Below are 16,671 nucleotides of genomic sequence, written 5' to 3'. Positions count from 1 at the left end.
ATAATGTTTTTTTTAAATGGTGGTGAAATAAGCATGTGACCTGTTTTGACTCCGCCCCTCAATTAATCAGAATTGAGAATCGTTAAGGACCGGAATCGATAAGCAGAATCGGAATCAGAATGGTTAAAATCCAAACGATACCCAACCCTAGCAGAGATCAAAGCAACTGATGCTACGGTCTGTCCTGGTTTTGTGTTTCAGGAGGAAATGCTGTGAAGGCTTCAGGTTTGTGATGGGCCACTGCATACCTGAAGGTAGGTCAAGCACACATATACTACCTCAGGTTGACTTCACTGATACACCTACCTTTACTGAGCAACACCTCAATTATAATTTCCCTCATAACAGCACTTTATAGATTGGACCAGGCTGCCTAAAGACAGAGTTTGGCATTCTACAATATTCAATTTGGACCACCAAAGAAGTCCAGACAGTGCTGATATTTTGAGTCTACTTTGGTCATGTGTAATCATGTTTGAGGGAATGAAGTCAGCTAACTTGTAAACTACAATGCATAGTAAACATCAAGATGGCATCAGACCAAAGAGAAAACACTTACAGATCCAAATACGTAGTCTACTCCACGTTTTTGGCACACACCAGCAGTTTGCTCATGCATATAACCCTAACCTGATGAGGCGCTATAATGAACGGAACTAACAGGCAGAAGTTTAGTGCCTCCCAGCCAACTGACAGTACCTGGACAGTTTCCCTCCACAGACTGACAGTGACAGTGAATCACATCAGCCACTAGAGGTCACCGTTTCTCCTTGAGCGTAATATCCTGTTAAAGTACTGTGTGTTTCAATAGGGATGGATCAGTAACAGTCTGATATATGGTTGTACTTGTAAACTCTAAATAATAGGCATTGTGAGTGAGTGACATGGTGCCTCTGTAGCCTGTGTTGTGCTGTCTCTCTCTCTCTCACTCTCTCTCTCTCTCTCTCTCTCTCTCTCTCACTCTCTCTCTCTCTCTCTCACTCTCTCTCTCTCTCTCTCTCTCTCTCACTCTCTCTCTCTCTCACTCTCTCTCTCACTCTCTCACTCTATCTCTCTCTCACTCTCTCTCTCTCTCTCTCACTCTCTCTCTCTCTCTCCCTCTCTCTCTCTCTCTCTCTCTCTCCCTCTCTCTCTCACTCACTCTCTCTCTCTCTCTCTCTCTCACTCTCTCTCTCTCTCACTCTCTCTCTCCCTCTCTCTCTCTCTCTCTCTCTCTCTCCCTCTCACTCTCTCTATCTCTCTCTCTCTCTCTCTCTCTCTCTCTCTCTCTCTCTAGGCGTGGATGTGTGTGCTGGATCGCCCTGCGAGCAGCAGTGTACTGATAACTTTGGACGGGTGGTGTGCACATGTTACCCCGGCTATCGCTTTGACCGGGAGAGACACCGCAGCCACAAGTCTCCTTACTGTCTGGGTCAGTCACTCAAATACTCATCTCGTCGCAGTTGAACGCTGTTGCCTCTCATGTCAAGTTGATATGCTTTGCTTACAGTGTTGGGCAAGTTACTTTGAAAATGTAATAAGACTACATATTACTAGTTACTTTACAATATTACTTTCTGTGTAGAGTAACTCATTACTTATTACACTACTTTTGCATTACTTTCACCAAAATAACAGCAGCAGCAGAATGACATCGCCCCCCCGGAACCATCCCGAAAAATAATTTCAACCGCCTTGAAATCAGTGTAAACAATCCAAAATTCTAAATGTTATTATTTTCCTTTCTTATTGTCATCTATAGTGGTTATTTGCATAAAAACACACAGTTTGATTAGGAAATGATTGTATCTTTTTGAAATATGTGCTTTGATTTAATCAAATGTAACTCAATTTGTAACTTGAGTTACTTGACAAAGTAACTGGTATAATATTACTGAAATCCTATAAGTAATAAGTTATATTACTGAGTTACTGCTAAAAGTAATATATTACATGTAATTTGATACTTTTCTAATGAGTTACCCCCAACACTGTTTGCTTATGTGTCTGTGTCACTGTGTGCGCAATGCACGAGATGTGCCGACGTGCACCACATCTGGTTTTTGTCTCATTTTTCTTTGTTTTATCATTTATATGAGTAAGTGCAATTTATGGCTGCTTTGGTGAATTGTAATGTGTTCTAGGGTATATTTATGCTGTTTAAATGTTGCTACTTGTATCATTTTTACACATCAATATATCATTGTCAAGTTAGTTAGTAGTATATCATTGGTATAATTTCTGTAAATAAGCAAGACTGTAGTTGAGACGATTATAGCCTCTATCTCATGCCAGAGTTATTGTTAGTGCTCGCGTTTCTCAAAATGAAGACCACATTGCCCATAAACTGTTTCTTTGTGTTACAAAGAGGATTTTCAATCAAAGGCTCTCCTCTGGAAGTGATTTTTCCATCGGCCCTACATTCGTTCCACCATCTGCCTTTGCCAGAAACTCTTAAATCTTTATTGCCGTTTGTGCTGGAAGACCAGCATCCTCTTCCTGTTTTGTGCCATAGAGCAATTTTCCGTTTTTCCCGAGTGAAAAAGCCAACCTAGTGGCCCACAGAGGAGGCCGACAGTGGCTGCCAATGTTTTCAGTAATATTCCTGTTTGTTATGGTAATTATACATAATGCCCCATAATTAATGTGGCAATTACTTATTGCCGTCAAGAATGAGGAAAAAAAGCACTGGTCTCATTGTCTCTCTTTCATATTTAGACTGATCTCCCAAAGCTTCATTGCTTGTTTCCACAGACATGGATGAGTGCGAGGCCTCGAGCAGCAGTGTGTGTGACCACGAGTGTGTGAACACCGTGGGCAGCTTCCTGTGTCGCTGTCGCAGTGGCCACATGCTGGCGCCAGACCAGCGCACCTGCATCCACCGACACAACTGTGAGTTTCTGCATGACATGATGTCACTATGAGCTCCATTGACTTTGATAGTTTGGATAAATGACTGATCGGAAGACTCCAAAAGACGATCAGATAGAGATGCACCGATATGAACATTTTTGACTGATACTGATAACCGACGTTATAGAGAGAGCCAAAGTGAAACGTCACTTCCTGCTTTCTCCCTGTACCAGCGCTGCGGACAATATATGAATGGCGGTGGACGGACAATAAGGTTACTTTTTTTTATCCCGTTTGAATTGTGCCACGGGGCGGCAACGCTAATTTTGTCAATTTAAAACATAACTTCGCATGTCAAGAAAGTCGCAGTTTGTCGTCAAACGTAGGGGTTAGTTTTGTATAAAAACGACATAGCTCGTGGAAGCTCGTGGCATGTCGCCGGTCTTCAGCTTTGCCGGTAGAGAAAGGGACGTCACTTAGGCGACAGTGCATGTAGTCTTTCTGATTTATAACTTCTAGTGCAACAGTTTGTCATCAGAAAATGTAAGAATAAATCATGAAAATAAATGAAACATTCAAATAAATCTGAACCAAGAGGCACTAATTGCAACTCTTTCCCTCCTGTTTTGTCCCTCAGTGAGAAACAGTGTGCTAGAAGACGTTCTGGTGTGTTTTGTCCCTCAGTGAGAAACACTGTGCTAGAAGACTTTCTGGTGTGTTTTGTCCCTCAGTGAGAAACAGTGTGCTAGAAGACGTTCTGGTGTGTTTTGTCCCTCATGCAGTGAGCTCGTCGGGGAAGTCGGACACGTTGATGAGTGCTGGGTCCTGTTCCTTCACCTGTCAGGACTTTATGAACATGAGGAACAGCCTGCTGCAGCTGAAACTACGGCTGGGCGGCACACAGTCACCTAACCAGGTACACCGTCTACTGTTCAACACCATTAAGGTTTATCACTGTTTTTTAAGTCCCTGGAAGCCAAACATAAATATATATAAATATGTGTTTTGAGTTTGTCACACCACAGGAAAATGTGTTATTGACCACCCAGTCAAATTTCAACAGAATTGAATGTCACCAATTATATAAAATTAGGAGCTGGAATCTCTATGTTCTCAATGAGAGGCTCTCAAGGCTATCCTCTGCTGTAAGACTGTATGATGCAAGCAGGCTGCAGAATGCTCCGCAATAGCCAATGACATGATTCGAGCAACCAGCAAGGCACGCCCACACCCGTATATGGACGGAGCAGCCAGGCAACTCGAGGCCAGTCCGCTCTTCCGCATTGAGTGTGATCTTTTGCCGAGACCCATAAATGTCATAAAAATAATTGAAAGTAGCCCACCAACAGATACAAAAACATGAGCATATATGTGTTTAATGTACAAACAAAGAACTGCCACGATCAGACTTTTGAAACACGCATTAAAAAAAACGTGATTTGTGTCTCCCCTGGAGCTCGAGATCACTCCCCGACGCGCTTCCTCAACTGCAGCCCCGAATGTGAGCACTCTGTGACGGCTGAGTCGCGCTGGAATGTCGGAGGGATTTCTGGAGCTCAAGAGAGAGTCACATGTCCCTCGACTGACAAATATGATGAGCTTCCTTATGATTTGTGATTTTAAGTGTTTTATGACAGGATAAAAATGGGAGGTAATGAGGCCCAATCAACGCCCACTTCAACCCCAGCCTCAAAAAGCAGTGAAAACAGGGAAATGGCAATACAGTATTTAGGATTTGGGTTGAACTAATGTCTCCTACTTTCTGAGGCTTACAATTGATTTTATTTTATTTTATTTTATTTTATTTTATTTTATTTTATTTTATTTTATTTTATTATGGATATCAAAATACAACACAATCCATAGAAGAGTTCCGACATCTCCATTCACTCCAATGGACCAGTTTTTCACTCTCAAGAGTTCCAGGAAGTAAGGTCCTGGATTAAACAGCACTGTCGAGTTGCAGCAAAATAGACGGTTTGTGTTGTACTCTGAAAGGGTTTTTCCCCCCTTGAATCAAATTGTACATTATCATCTTTATTTTAGCACGCAAAAGTAGCGCGAGACCCATTCCTGGCTGTTCGTTGACTAATGAGTCTCGCATTTTGGTCCTCCACTGATGCCACTCTCTCTCTAGAGGACACTAAGTACACCCAACATATTATTAATTAATACACAGGACAAGATGTTACTATCCCTTGTGCCAAAATCCGAGGAAAAACACATTTAGAAGCCCAATCCAGAATAAAACAAGCTAACAGGCTAACAAACTAATAAACAAAAGTGAAGGATCCAACTGCGCTTCAGCTGTAGGAACTGGCAGGTCCGGTGCATCACAGGAGGGACGCAATTATACTTAAAAGAATAAGTCTGGAGCAGCTCGGATCCAATGATGCCTTTTATTTAAGGTGCAAAAATAAAAAATTTGCACCTTAAATAAAAGGCATCATTGGATCCGAGCTGCTCCAGACTTATTCTTTTAAACTAATAAACAAGACACAAATCACCAGTTACCTACCCTAGCCAACAGCAGTATGAAGCATGTCATTGGGGTTTTCAAGTGGGCACCTTCCTTCACCGACGTTTCGTTAAGTTAGGCCCACGACACCTCAAGAAGGCTTAACGGTGTAATCCAGCGTCCTGGAAACACCCCCCTCCATGCTACCACCGCACAACTGCATATTACCTCACTATCTAAGCCTAGCTATCCAGGTCGGTTCGGTATGACATTCCTGACTACACCACCACTGTCAATGATTCAGCCCTGTTGATGCGGACCGTCAATCATGACCAACTACAAACAATCCCTAACTACACCACCACTGTCAATGATTCAGCCCTGTTGATGCGGACCGTTAATCATGACCAACAACAAACAATCAATCTGACCTTAGCGAGCTCCCCAGCTAGCATGTTTCCTCCTTATCCACAGCCATTCACTTGCTCGTTCTGCTGCCTGAGACATGTTGCTAACCGCAAGTTTCAGGCTCCGTCCCCGAATGCCCAACTCAGTTAGTAAGGCAATAACGGACTTTGCCACAAAACCACGGCAGCCCACCTCTACAGGCTGCACTCGAGCCCTCCAACCTCGCTGCTCTGCCTCTGCTGCCATTTCAGCATACCTAGCTTTCTTGCGCTCATAAGCCTCCTCAACTCGATCTTCCCACGGGACTGTGAGTTCGATAAAATAAACTATCTTCTCTACCTCAGACCACAGTAACAAGTCCGGACGTAGCCGGGTGCTAACTATATATGCTGGGATGACTAGCTGTTCATTCAAGTCAACCCTCATTTCCCAGGCTCCACCTACACTTAGCTGCCCTAACTTGCCCTAATGCACATTACGTTGTTTAAGTCAATTAAGATATAAACAATACAAAGAAAAACAATAGATATAAGTACAAAATTTCCGGGACAAAAGAGCCTTGCCAACTATTCTAGCTTACCTGCAAGAATTTCTTCAGGAGGTTTTTAAAACCACTCAGAGAACTCGCTGTCTTGACTTCTCTATAGGGAGCTTGTTCCACTCCTCTCCCCCTATGTAGAGGAGTGAACTGTTCCCCTCCTCTCCCCCCGTGTAGAGGAGTGAACTGTTCCCCTCCTCTCCCCCCATGTAGAGGAGTGAACTGTTCCACTCCTCTCCCCCCCGTGTAGAGGAGTGAACTGTTCCACTCCTCTCCCCCCGTGTAGAGGAGTTAACTCCTGTTCCCCTCCTCTCCCCCCGTGTAGAGGAGTGAACTTCTGTTCCCCTCCTCTCCCCCCGTGTAGAGGAGTGAACTGTTCCACTCCTCTCCCCCCGTGTAGAGGAGTGAACTTCTGTTCCACTCCTCTCCCCCCGTGTAGAGGAGTGAACTGTTCCCCTCCTCTCCCCCCGTGTAGAGGAGTGAACTTCTGTTCCACTCCTCTCCCCCCGTGTAGAGGAGTGAACTGTTCCCCTCCTCTCCCCCCGTGTAGAGGAGTGAACTTCTGTTCCACTCCTCTGCCCCCGTGTAGAGGAGTGAACTTCTGTTCCACTCCTCTCCCCCCGTGTAGAGGAGTGAACTTCTGTTCCCCTCCTCTCCCCCCGTGTAGAGGAGTGAACTTCTGTTCCCCTCCTCTCCCCCCGTGTAGAGGAGTGAACTGTTCCACTCCTCTCCCCCCGTGTAGAGGAGTGAACTTCTGTTCCACTCCTCTCCCCCCGTGTAGAGGAGTGAGCTTCTGTTCCCCTCCTCTCCCCCCGTGTAGAGGAGTGAACTGTTCCACTCCTCTCCCCCCGTGTAGAGGAGTGAACTTCTGTTCCACTCCTCTCCCCCCGTGTAGAGGAGTGAACTTCTGTTCCACTCCTCTCCCCCCGTGTAGAGGAGTGAACTTCTGTGTTCCACTCCTCTCCCCCCGTGTAGAGGAGTGAACTGTTCCACTCCTCTCCCCCCGTGTAGAGGAGTGAACTTCTGTGTTCCACTCCTCTCCCCCCGTGTAGAGGAGTGAACTGTTCCACTCCTCTCCCCCCGTGTAGAGGAGTGAACTTCTCCCCACCTTGCTTTTTTAGCTTAGGTAGTCACATAAGACCCTCAATTGCATAGTTGGAAGGTTTTGCTGCATTCTGCTTGCCAGGGTCTTTAGGTACTTGAAAATCAATTGAATGTGCTTTCGTGTGAACTCACTTGACTCTATCTCAATCGTCATGGTGTGATAGATGCCAACAATCTGGTACGTGCAGCAGTTTATAACAAATGCTAATGATTATTTGCAAAATAACAATTATTCAAAGTCTGCACATTACAAACAAGACAATGCAAAGATGACAATTCTTCTTATAGGAGAATCGTGTTAGTGTATTGTAAAAAATAAACTCTACTATGTCTCACTGAGTTAGTTACCAGACCTTCTTTCCATGTAAACAGTTATTTTAGGGATGGAGCCAGTTACTTTATGCCTATTAGGATTTTACAGTCTGCTGACAGCAGAAGATGCCAGGGGTCAGTGAGGTCAACATCATGGCGGACATACAAAACACAAAATAAATGTTTAGATTTGGTTGGCCGGTCATCTAAAACAGTGGTTTGGATGGGAATGAAAGAATGTGGGGGGGTAATGATCCCTGGTTTCCCCTGTTTTATTCCTCTCTGCCTCTGTGTGCTTTGTAGGTGCCTGGTCTGGCCAACAGCAGCAATAAGCCATCTCAGGGGAGAACGGGGAAAAGTCCCGATAGCCCCTCTCTTCTCGGCCCACCCGGCCCTCCAGGAGCCCCTGGGGTCCCAGGTAACGTGGGGGTGGAGATACTTGTAAGGTTACAGGCGAAAAGTCAAATCCACCACTGGCTGCAGATATCTGCACAGGGAAAGTGACTGATTATGATGATGCCCTCCTCAACAACAACCTGATTATTGATTATTGATATTGATCTTTCAAAGAACATAAGAACATACATTACAGTTGTTGTTTTCTCTCACATATTATAATGATAAGAAACACATGCTCATGTGCAGTGTGCAGATATGAAGAGCGTAGGTCTGAATCCAACAGGATTTATTCCACACACCCCAACTATTTACATGACATGTCAACAACTTGCTTGCTACAACCGGACTGAGCTAACCCCGGAAACTACGGCAACCCTCTAGGTTTGCAAGGCTCGCTAACTCCACCCCTTAAAGGGGCCCACGGCCACAAGGTGAATGTCTCTGTCAGTCTGTGGTGAGGTACCGCCACACTCATAAGGCCATGGCAATCAACTGAACTAGACTAGACTATAGGATAGCCACACTCATAAGGGCATGTCAATCAACTGAACTAGACTAGACTATAGGATAGCCACACTCATAAGGGCATGTCAATCAACTGAACTAGACTAGACTATAGGATAGCCACACTCATAAGGCCATGTCAGTCAACTGAACTAGACTAGACTATAGGATAGCCGCACTCATAAGGGCATGTCAATCAACTGAACTAGACTAGACTATAGGATAGCCACACTCATAAGGCCATGTCAGTCAACTGAACTAGACTAGACTATAGGATAGCCGCACTCATAAGGGCATGTCAATCAACTGAACTAGACTAGACTATAGGATAGCCACACTCATAAGAGCATGTCAATAAACTGAACTAGACTAGACTATAGGATAGCCACACTCATAAGGGCATGTCAATCAACTGAACTAGACTAGACTATAGGATAGCCACACTCATAAGGCCATGTCAGTAAACTGAACTAGACTAGACTATAGGATAGCCACACTCATAAGCCCATGTCAGTAAACTGAACTAGACTAGACTATAGGATAGCCACACTCATAAGGGCATGTCAATCAACTGAACTAGACTAGACTATAGGATAGCCACACTCATAAGACCATGTCAGTAAACTGAACTAGACTAGACTATAGGATAGCCACACTCATAAGGCCATGTCAATCAACTGAACTAGACTAGACTATAGGATAGCCACACTCATAAGACCATGTCAGTAAACTGAACTAGACTAGACTATAGGATAGCCACACTCATAAGGCCATGTCAATCAACTGAACTAGACTAGACTATAGGATAGCCACACTCATAAGGGCATGTCAATCAACTGAACTAGACTAGACTATAGGATAGCCACACTCATAAGGCCATGTCAATCAACTGAACTAGACTAGACTATAGGATAGCCACACTCATAAGGGCATGTCAATCAACTGAACTAGACTAGACTATAGGATAGCCACACTCATAAGGCCATGTCAGTAAACTGAACTAGACTAGACTATAGGATAGCCACACTCATAAGACCATGTCAGTAAACTGAACTAGACTAGACTATAGGATAGCCACACTCATAAGGCCATGTCAGTAAACTGAACTAGACTAGACTATAGGATAGCCACACTCATAAGGCCATGTCAATCAACTGAACTAGACTAGACTATAGGATAGCCACACTCATAAGGGCATGTCAATCAACTGAACTAGACTAGACTATAGGATAGCCACACTCATAAGACCATGTCAGTAAACTGAACTAGACTAGACTATAGGATAGCCACACTCATAAGGCCATGTCAATCAACTGAACTAGACTAGACTATAGGATAGCCACACTCATAAGGGCATGTCAATCAACTGAACTAGACTAGACTATAGGATAGCCACACTCATAAGGGCATGTCAATCAACTGAACTAGACTAGACTATAGGATAGCCACACTCATAAGGGCATGTCAATCAACTGAACTAGACTAGACTATAGGATAGCCACACTCATAAGGCCATGTCAGTAAACTGAACTAGACTAGACTATAGGATAGCCACACTCATAAGACCATGTCAGTAAACTGAACTAGACTAGACTATAGGATAGCCACACTCATAAGGCCATGTCAATCAACTGAACTAGACTAGACTATAGGATAGCCACACTCATAAGGGCATGTCAATCAACTGAACTAGACTAGACTATAGGATAGCCACACTCATAAGGCCATGTCAATCAACTGAACTAGACTAGACTATAGGATAGCCACACTCATAAGAGCATGTCAATAAACTGAACTAGACTAGACTATAGGATAGCCACACTCATAAGAGCATGTCAATCAACTGAACTAGACTAGACTATAGGATAGCCACACTCATAAGAGCATGTCAATAAACTGAACTAGACTAGACTATAGGATAGTCACACTCATAAGACCATGTCAATCAACTGAACTAGACTAGACTATAGGATAGCCACACTCATAAGAGCATGTCAATAAACTGAACTAGACTAGACTATAGGATAGCCACACTCATAAGGCCATGTCAATCAACTGAACTAGACTAGACTATAGGATAGCCGCACTCATAAGGACATGTCAATAAACTGAACTAGACTAGACTATAGGATAGTCACACTCATAAGACCATGTCAATCAACTGAACTAGACTAGACTATAGGATAGCCACACTCATAAGAGCATGTCAATAAACTGAACTAGACTAGACTATAGGATAGCCACACTCATAAGGCCATGTCAATCAACTGAACTAGACTAGACTATAGCATAGCCGCACTCATAAGGGCATGTCAATCAACTGAACTAGACTAGACTATAGGATAGTCACTCTCATAAGACCATGTCAGTAAACTGAACTAGACTAGACTATAGGATAGCCACACTCATAAGGCCATGTCTATAAACTGAACTAGACTAGACTATAGGATAGCCACACTCATAAGGGCATGTCAATAAACTGAACTAGACTAGACTATAGGATAGCCACACTCATAAGGCCATGTCAATCAACTGAACTAGACTAGACTATAGGATAGCCACACTCATAAGGGCATGTCAATCAACTGAACTAGACTAGACTATAGGATAGCCACACTCATAAGGGCATGTCAATAAACTGAACTAGACTAGACTATAGGATAGCCACACTCATAAGGGCATGTCAATCAACTGAACTAGACTAGACTATAGGATAGCCCTCCTTCATGTATATTTATCTTCTGCATGCATATGGACGTTTCGGGCCAGACGCCTTTCTTCAGTGTGCAAAGTCTTTGAACATCCTCGTGCAGGCTGCCTTTAATCTTAAGCCTAAAACAAGATGGACCAACAATCAGTTCCAAAACCAAAGCTTAAAACTAAAGGTGACCTGCATTGGAGTATGCTAATAATTGCTGTTGATTATTATCAAATGTCACCGTTTCCTTGCCTCTTTATCGCCCTGTCCTCCCCAGGACACCCAGGAGAGCCAGGTGAGAGCGGGGACCCAGGGGACAGGGGCCCGCCTGGCCCTCAGGGCCCACGGGGAGACATGGGACCCATGGGCCCAGAGCCTGACCTGAGACATATCAAAAGAGGCCGCAGGGGGGCAGTGGTAAGAGTCACCTTGTGTAGTAACATTTAGTGTAGCGTTCAATTCCCAGAGAAACCCACTTGCGATGGCCTGGTAGCCTTCTTGACAGTAAGTTGAACAGTGGGTTAGTCTCCCAAAAGTATGGAGCTCTCACTGTAAGTAGCAGGTCGCCTGGTGCTCAGAGGAACTGCACTAAAACCATATCAGCCAGTGTGTCCAGTGTTTATCAAGGCGTGGAACCCTTATCTCCTCAGCTAAATGCCTCAAATGTTAATTTCCTCACTCTCCCACCACAGGTTGCCCAATTGACCATGTTGTACAGAGTGCCATGACCTCTGGTCTCATGTTAAACAGAGTGCCATGTTAAACAGAGTACCATGCAAAATTGTCTAATTCTTTGTGTCTTATCATCCATGCAGGGACCTTCAGGGGCACCAGGAAGAGATGGATTAAAGGTTAATTACATGTATTTTCCCTATGTATGTGTGGATTAAAGGTTAATTACATGTATTTTCCCTATGTATGTGTGTGTGTGTGTGTGTGTGTGTGTGTGTGTGTGTGTGTGTGTGTGTGTGTGTGTGTGTGTGTGTGTGTGTGTGTGTGCGTGCGTGCGTGCGTGCGTGCGTGCGTGCGTGCATGTGGTGTGTGTGTGTGTGTGTGTGTGCATGCGTGGTGTGTGCGTGTGTGTGTGTGTGTGTGTGTGCGTGTGTGTGTGTGTGTGTGTGCGTGCGTGCGTGCGTGCGTGCGTGCGTCTGCATGTGCGTGTGTGTGTGTTACATGTTATTATGTGTATGGACTACACGCGTATCTGCTATCCTGCAAGGTTTGACCATAAAATCTATACTTAGCATTCACATCATTGCCTCATCACTTCATATTGACATCAGAGATTTTGTAGGCTACAACTGAGCTACACCGGCGCCCTCTAGTGTCCACGTTGCCATTAGACATCTGTCATTGAATGAATGAAGCGCAACCTTTGAGAGTTGAAAGTGCTACAGGTGAATATAGCTCTCCCATCTGGTGCCTGAGCTGGTCCCATCTGGTGCCTGAGCTGGTCCCATCTGGTGCCTGAGCTGGTCCCATCTGGTGCCTGAGCTGGTCCCATCTGGTGCCTGAGCTGGTCCCATCTGGTGCCTGAGCTGGTCCCATCTGGTGCCTGAGCTGGTCTCATCTGGTGCCTGAGCTGGTCCCATCTGGTGCCTGAGCTGGTCCCATCTGGTGCCTGAGCTGGTCCCATCTGGTGCCTGAGCTGGTCCCATCTGGTGCCTGAGCTGGTCCCATCTGGTGCCTGAGCTGGCTCATCTGGTGCCTGAGCTGGTCCCATCTGGTGCCTGAGCTGGCTCATCTGGTGCCTGAGCTGGTCCCATCTGGTGCCTGAGCTGGCTCATCTGGTGCCTGAGCTGGTCCCCTTCTGGTGCCTGAGCTGGCTCATCTGGTGCCTGAGCTGGCTCATCTGGTGCCTGAGCTGGCTCATCTGGTGCCTGAGCTGGCTCATCTGGTGCCTGAGCTGGCTCATCTGGTGCCTGAGCTGGCTGAATTAATAAGAGATACTTTGACCCAGGTCCGGTTGTCTCTACCTGATGCTCACTTTGTTGTTTTGTGTCTGTTGAAATTGAGTTGATCAGAATCAGCTTTATGATTATGATGATCAAGTATGTACACATACTGTACAAGGAATTGGGCTCCAGTTTGCTCTGCTCTGGAAGTACACACATACAGTAGCTACTATATACAATACGTGTGATGTAAAGTGTCTATTTTAAATACGTGTACACCAAGGAATGTACTGTACATCTACAGTAAATGTGTAAATACTCTATCTGGTTCACTTCTCATCTACAGGGTGACAGAGGAGCTCCAGGTCCCCGAGGTCCCTCTGTAAGTATGTTTATCCTATATACTGTATATATATATATATAGCAGTAGTGAGGAAATCCAGCGCACACCAGGTTGTTAGAATAAACTTATTTTATTTAAGTTGCATAGATATGGCGAACAACGCGTTTTGCTGTTGCTTCATCAGGTTTGAAACCTACCTGCTATTTCTGCTGTTCCTGCTCCAGCTGCACCCGGGACTAGCAGCACAGCTGTGCACAGGGCACTACTTTCTTCTAATCCAAGAACAAACAAGACTATTGGACAAACAACCAAACAAAAACAATGCATTCAGCTCCTATCCTGATAAGCCTAATGACACTGGGGTAAAAAGTTCTTAAAGTCAAACTCTGTACTGTACTGTATGTGGTTGCCATATTTTGGGGATGTCTAAGAATCTGCCTTTGCTCTTGTAGTAAATGTTATCCAACGTATGGTAGCTTGAGAGTTCATTCCACCAGTGAACTACAGCTGGGGGATTGGATGCTTTCCAATTTAAAGCTATGCATTTCCTAGCTGCCAACAGGGCAAGATCTATGTATTTACTTTGAATGCATTGTTTTTGTTTGGTTGTTTGTCCAATAGTCTTGTTTGTTCTTGGATTATTGTGTATCTTATGCAGTTTTCTTGTTTTGTTTTGTTGTGTTTTGATGTTCTTTATGGGGGATATGGGATATAATAGTCCAAGTATGTCGTGTAAATACCTCATGTTCTTTCTTAAAGATAAAAAAACAAAACAACGACGACTAGTCGACTACTAAGCACAGTGTCGACTAGTGGTTTGACTAGTCGACTAGTCTGTGAATGCCCTAATATATATATATATATATATATATATATATATATATATATATATATATGCCCTCCTGGATCAGCAGTGTTCATCTGCTCTTATTCTCATGATTGCAGTGGATATTATGGGATGCAAAGTCATAATGGGTTGGAATACAGCAGATCAGCTGGTCCTGACTGTGTGTGTTTACACACACTGTCAAACACAATGCAGAGGGCCACACCAGGCCAACGTTATCAATGACTCCATTTCCCATATTTCCCCCCCAGGGACCACCCGGCTCCTTCGACTTCCTTTTACTCATGATGGCCGACATCCGCAATGACATCATCGAGCTGCAGGAGAAGGTGTTTGGGGAGAGGCGGGGCATCTCTCTGGACACGCCCCACTCCAGCGGGGAAGCAGATTTTGCGGACTGGGGCTCAGGACAAGGAGATCTAATGCTCAACTCTTGACGTTCGACTTCGCGCTATATGGCTGGGTATCGGTACTCGATACCGGCTTCAAGGTATCGACCTTCAATAACCCAGTGCCGAGTAGTATCGAAACTTCTCCAGTCAAACGATACCTGCATTCGATCCTTTTTGTACACAGATTGAGAGAAAAGATGACTAGCTGTATGGTTTTGTTCGCAGCCAATCACCGTAAGCGTTCTTCCATTGAATGCGACGTGTGATTGGCCCACTATCGCAGCAGCTACAACTCATACAGTCTGTGGTGGATTTGGACGGATTTGGAGAAAAAAAGGTATTACTCTATTGGTATTGGTATCACTTTAAGGGTACTGGTATTGGTACAGGTATCGTCATTTTTTTAAACTATACCCAGCAGCCCTACTCGCGCTCATAGCAACTGTCTCTCAAACCCAACCGGAAGCTCGCTTTGTTCCCGAGCAAACACAGACTTTTGTTCTTCCTCAATTAAGGAATGTTGCCAAAACGCCAACAGCTCCTAACCTCACCGCTGGGATGAGCTAACCTCACCGCTGGGATGAGCTAACCTCACCGCTGGGATGAGCTAACCTCACCGCTGGGATGAGCTAACCTCACCGCTGGGATGAGCTGGGAGCGAGGAGGAGACTTGACTGGACTCTCTAGACTGCCACGGACAGTAAAACAGAGAGAGAAATGGAGACAGATAGGGGGGAGGGGATGGTGAACAACAACAAAAACAACCTTTAACAAGCGCTGTCTTGCTGCCTGGCTTCCTCTGCCATGGATGTGATTGATGAGGAGAGATGAGAGGGACACGGGGAGGGAGGGGTCTGGGTCTCCATGTTGTCTCTGCCTCTGAGCTCAACCACTTCAAACCCCAGACTTTATCGTCTGCATCTCTTCCTGTCCCTGAGTCTGTCTGTGGAAGCTTCCTGTCTCTGAGTCTGTCTGTGGAAGCTTCCTGTCTCTGAGTCTGTCTGTGGAAGCTTCCTGTCTCTGAGTCTGTCTGTGGAAGCTTCCTGTCCCTGAGTCTGTCTGTGGAAGCTTCCTGTCCCTGAGTCTGTCTGTAGAAGCTTCCTGTCCCTGAGTCTGTCTGTAGAAGCTTCCTGTCCCTGAGTCTGTCTGTGGAAGCTTCCTGTCTCTGAGTCTGTCTGTGGAAGCTTCCTGTCCCTGAGTCTGTCTGTGGAAGCTTCCTGTCCCTGAGTCTGTCTGTAGAAGCTTCCTGTCCCTGAGTCTGTCTGTAGAAGCTTCCTGTCCCTGAGTCTGTCTGTAGAAGCTTCCTGTCCCTGAGTCTGTCTGTAGAAGCTTCCTGTCCCTGAGTCTGTCTGTAGAAGCTTCCTGTCCCTGAGTCTGTCTGTGGAAGCTTCCTGTCCCTGAGTCTGTCTGTAGAAGCTTCCTGTCCCTGAGTCTGTCTGTAGAAGCTTCCTGTCCCTGAGTCTGTCTGTGGAAGCTTCCTGTCCCTGAGTCTGTCTGTAGAAGCTTCCTGTCCCTGAGTCTGTCTGTGGAAGCTTCCTGTCCCTGAGTCTGTCTGTAGAAGCTTCCTGTCCCCGAGTCTGTCTGTGGAAGCTTCCTGTCCCTGAGTCTGTCTGTGGAAGCTTCCTGTCCCTGAGTCTGTCTGTAGAAGCTTCCTGTCCCCGAGTCTGTCTGTAGAAGCTTCCTGTCCCCGAGTCTGTCTGTAGAAGCTTCCTGTCCCCAAGTCTGTCTGTGGAAGCTCTGCAGCCACAGACAGACTGCCTGTGAGGCCCCTGGTCCAGACAAAAGAGCCAGGAGCTGTTGCACCTGCCTGCAGTACACCGCCCCGGCCTGAGGGTTGCACTCTCCTCACACACTCATGCATGGACAATAGCAATGTTGTAGTAGGACAAAAACACAGATCTGTATGAAGTTCAGGAGTCCAAAGATCAAAGCTTCTTCTCT

General features: G+C 45.4%; 1 protein-coding gene across 1 annotated transcript in view; it reads left to right on the top strand.

Annotated features, from left to right (window-relative positions):
• The window catches only part of LOC310799496 (collagen and calcium-binding EGF domain-containing protein 1-like), a gene marked incomplete at its 3' end in the record, with an annotated part of 215,930 nt that extends 201,155 nt beyond the window's left edge, over positions 1-14,775 (top strand). Inside the window, exons 3-11 of the mRNA XM_083662086.1 lie at positions 202-254; positions 1,277-1,411; positions 2,734-2,871; positions 3,615-3,748; positions 7,956-8,070; positions 11,531-11,670; positions 12,069-12,104; positions 13,495-13,530; positions 14,590-14,775. Coding sequence (XP_083518212.1) covers positions 202-254; positions 1,277-1,411; positions 2,734-2,871; positions 3,615-3,748; positions 7,956-8,070; positions 11,531-11,670; positions 12,069-12,104; positions 13,495-13,530; positions 14,590-14,775 — 973 coding nt within the window. The remainder of the gene's footprint in view (positions 1-201; positions 255-1,276; positions 1,412-2,733; positions 2,872-3,614; positions 3,749-7,955; positions 8,071-11,530; positions 11,671-12,068; positions 12,105-13,494; positions 13,531-14,589) is intronic.
• Positions 14,776-16,671: the final 1,896 nt, after the last annotated feature.

The sequence above is a fragment of the Poromitra crassiceps genome (assembly GCF_964638095.1).
Source record: "Poromitra crassiceps genome assembly, chromosome: 28".
NCBI lineage: Eukaryota > Metazoa > Chordata > Actinopteri > Beryciformes > Melamphaidae > Poromitra > Poromitra crassiceps.
Note: the sequence above shows the minus strand (reverse complement) of the source record. Positions and strands in the feature narration are given on the sequence as shown.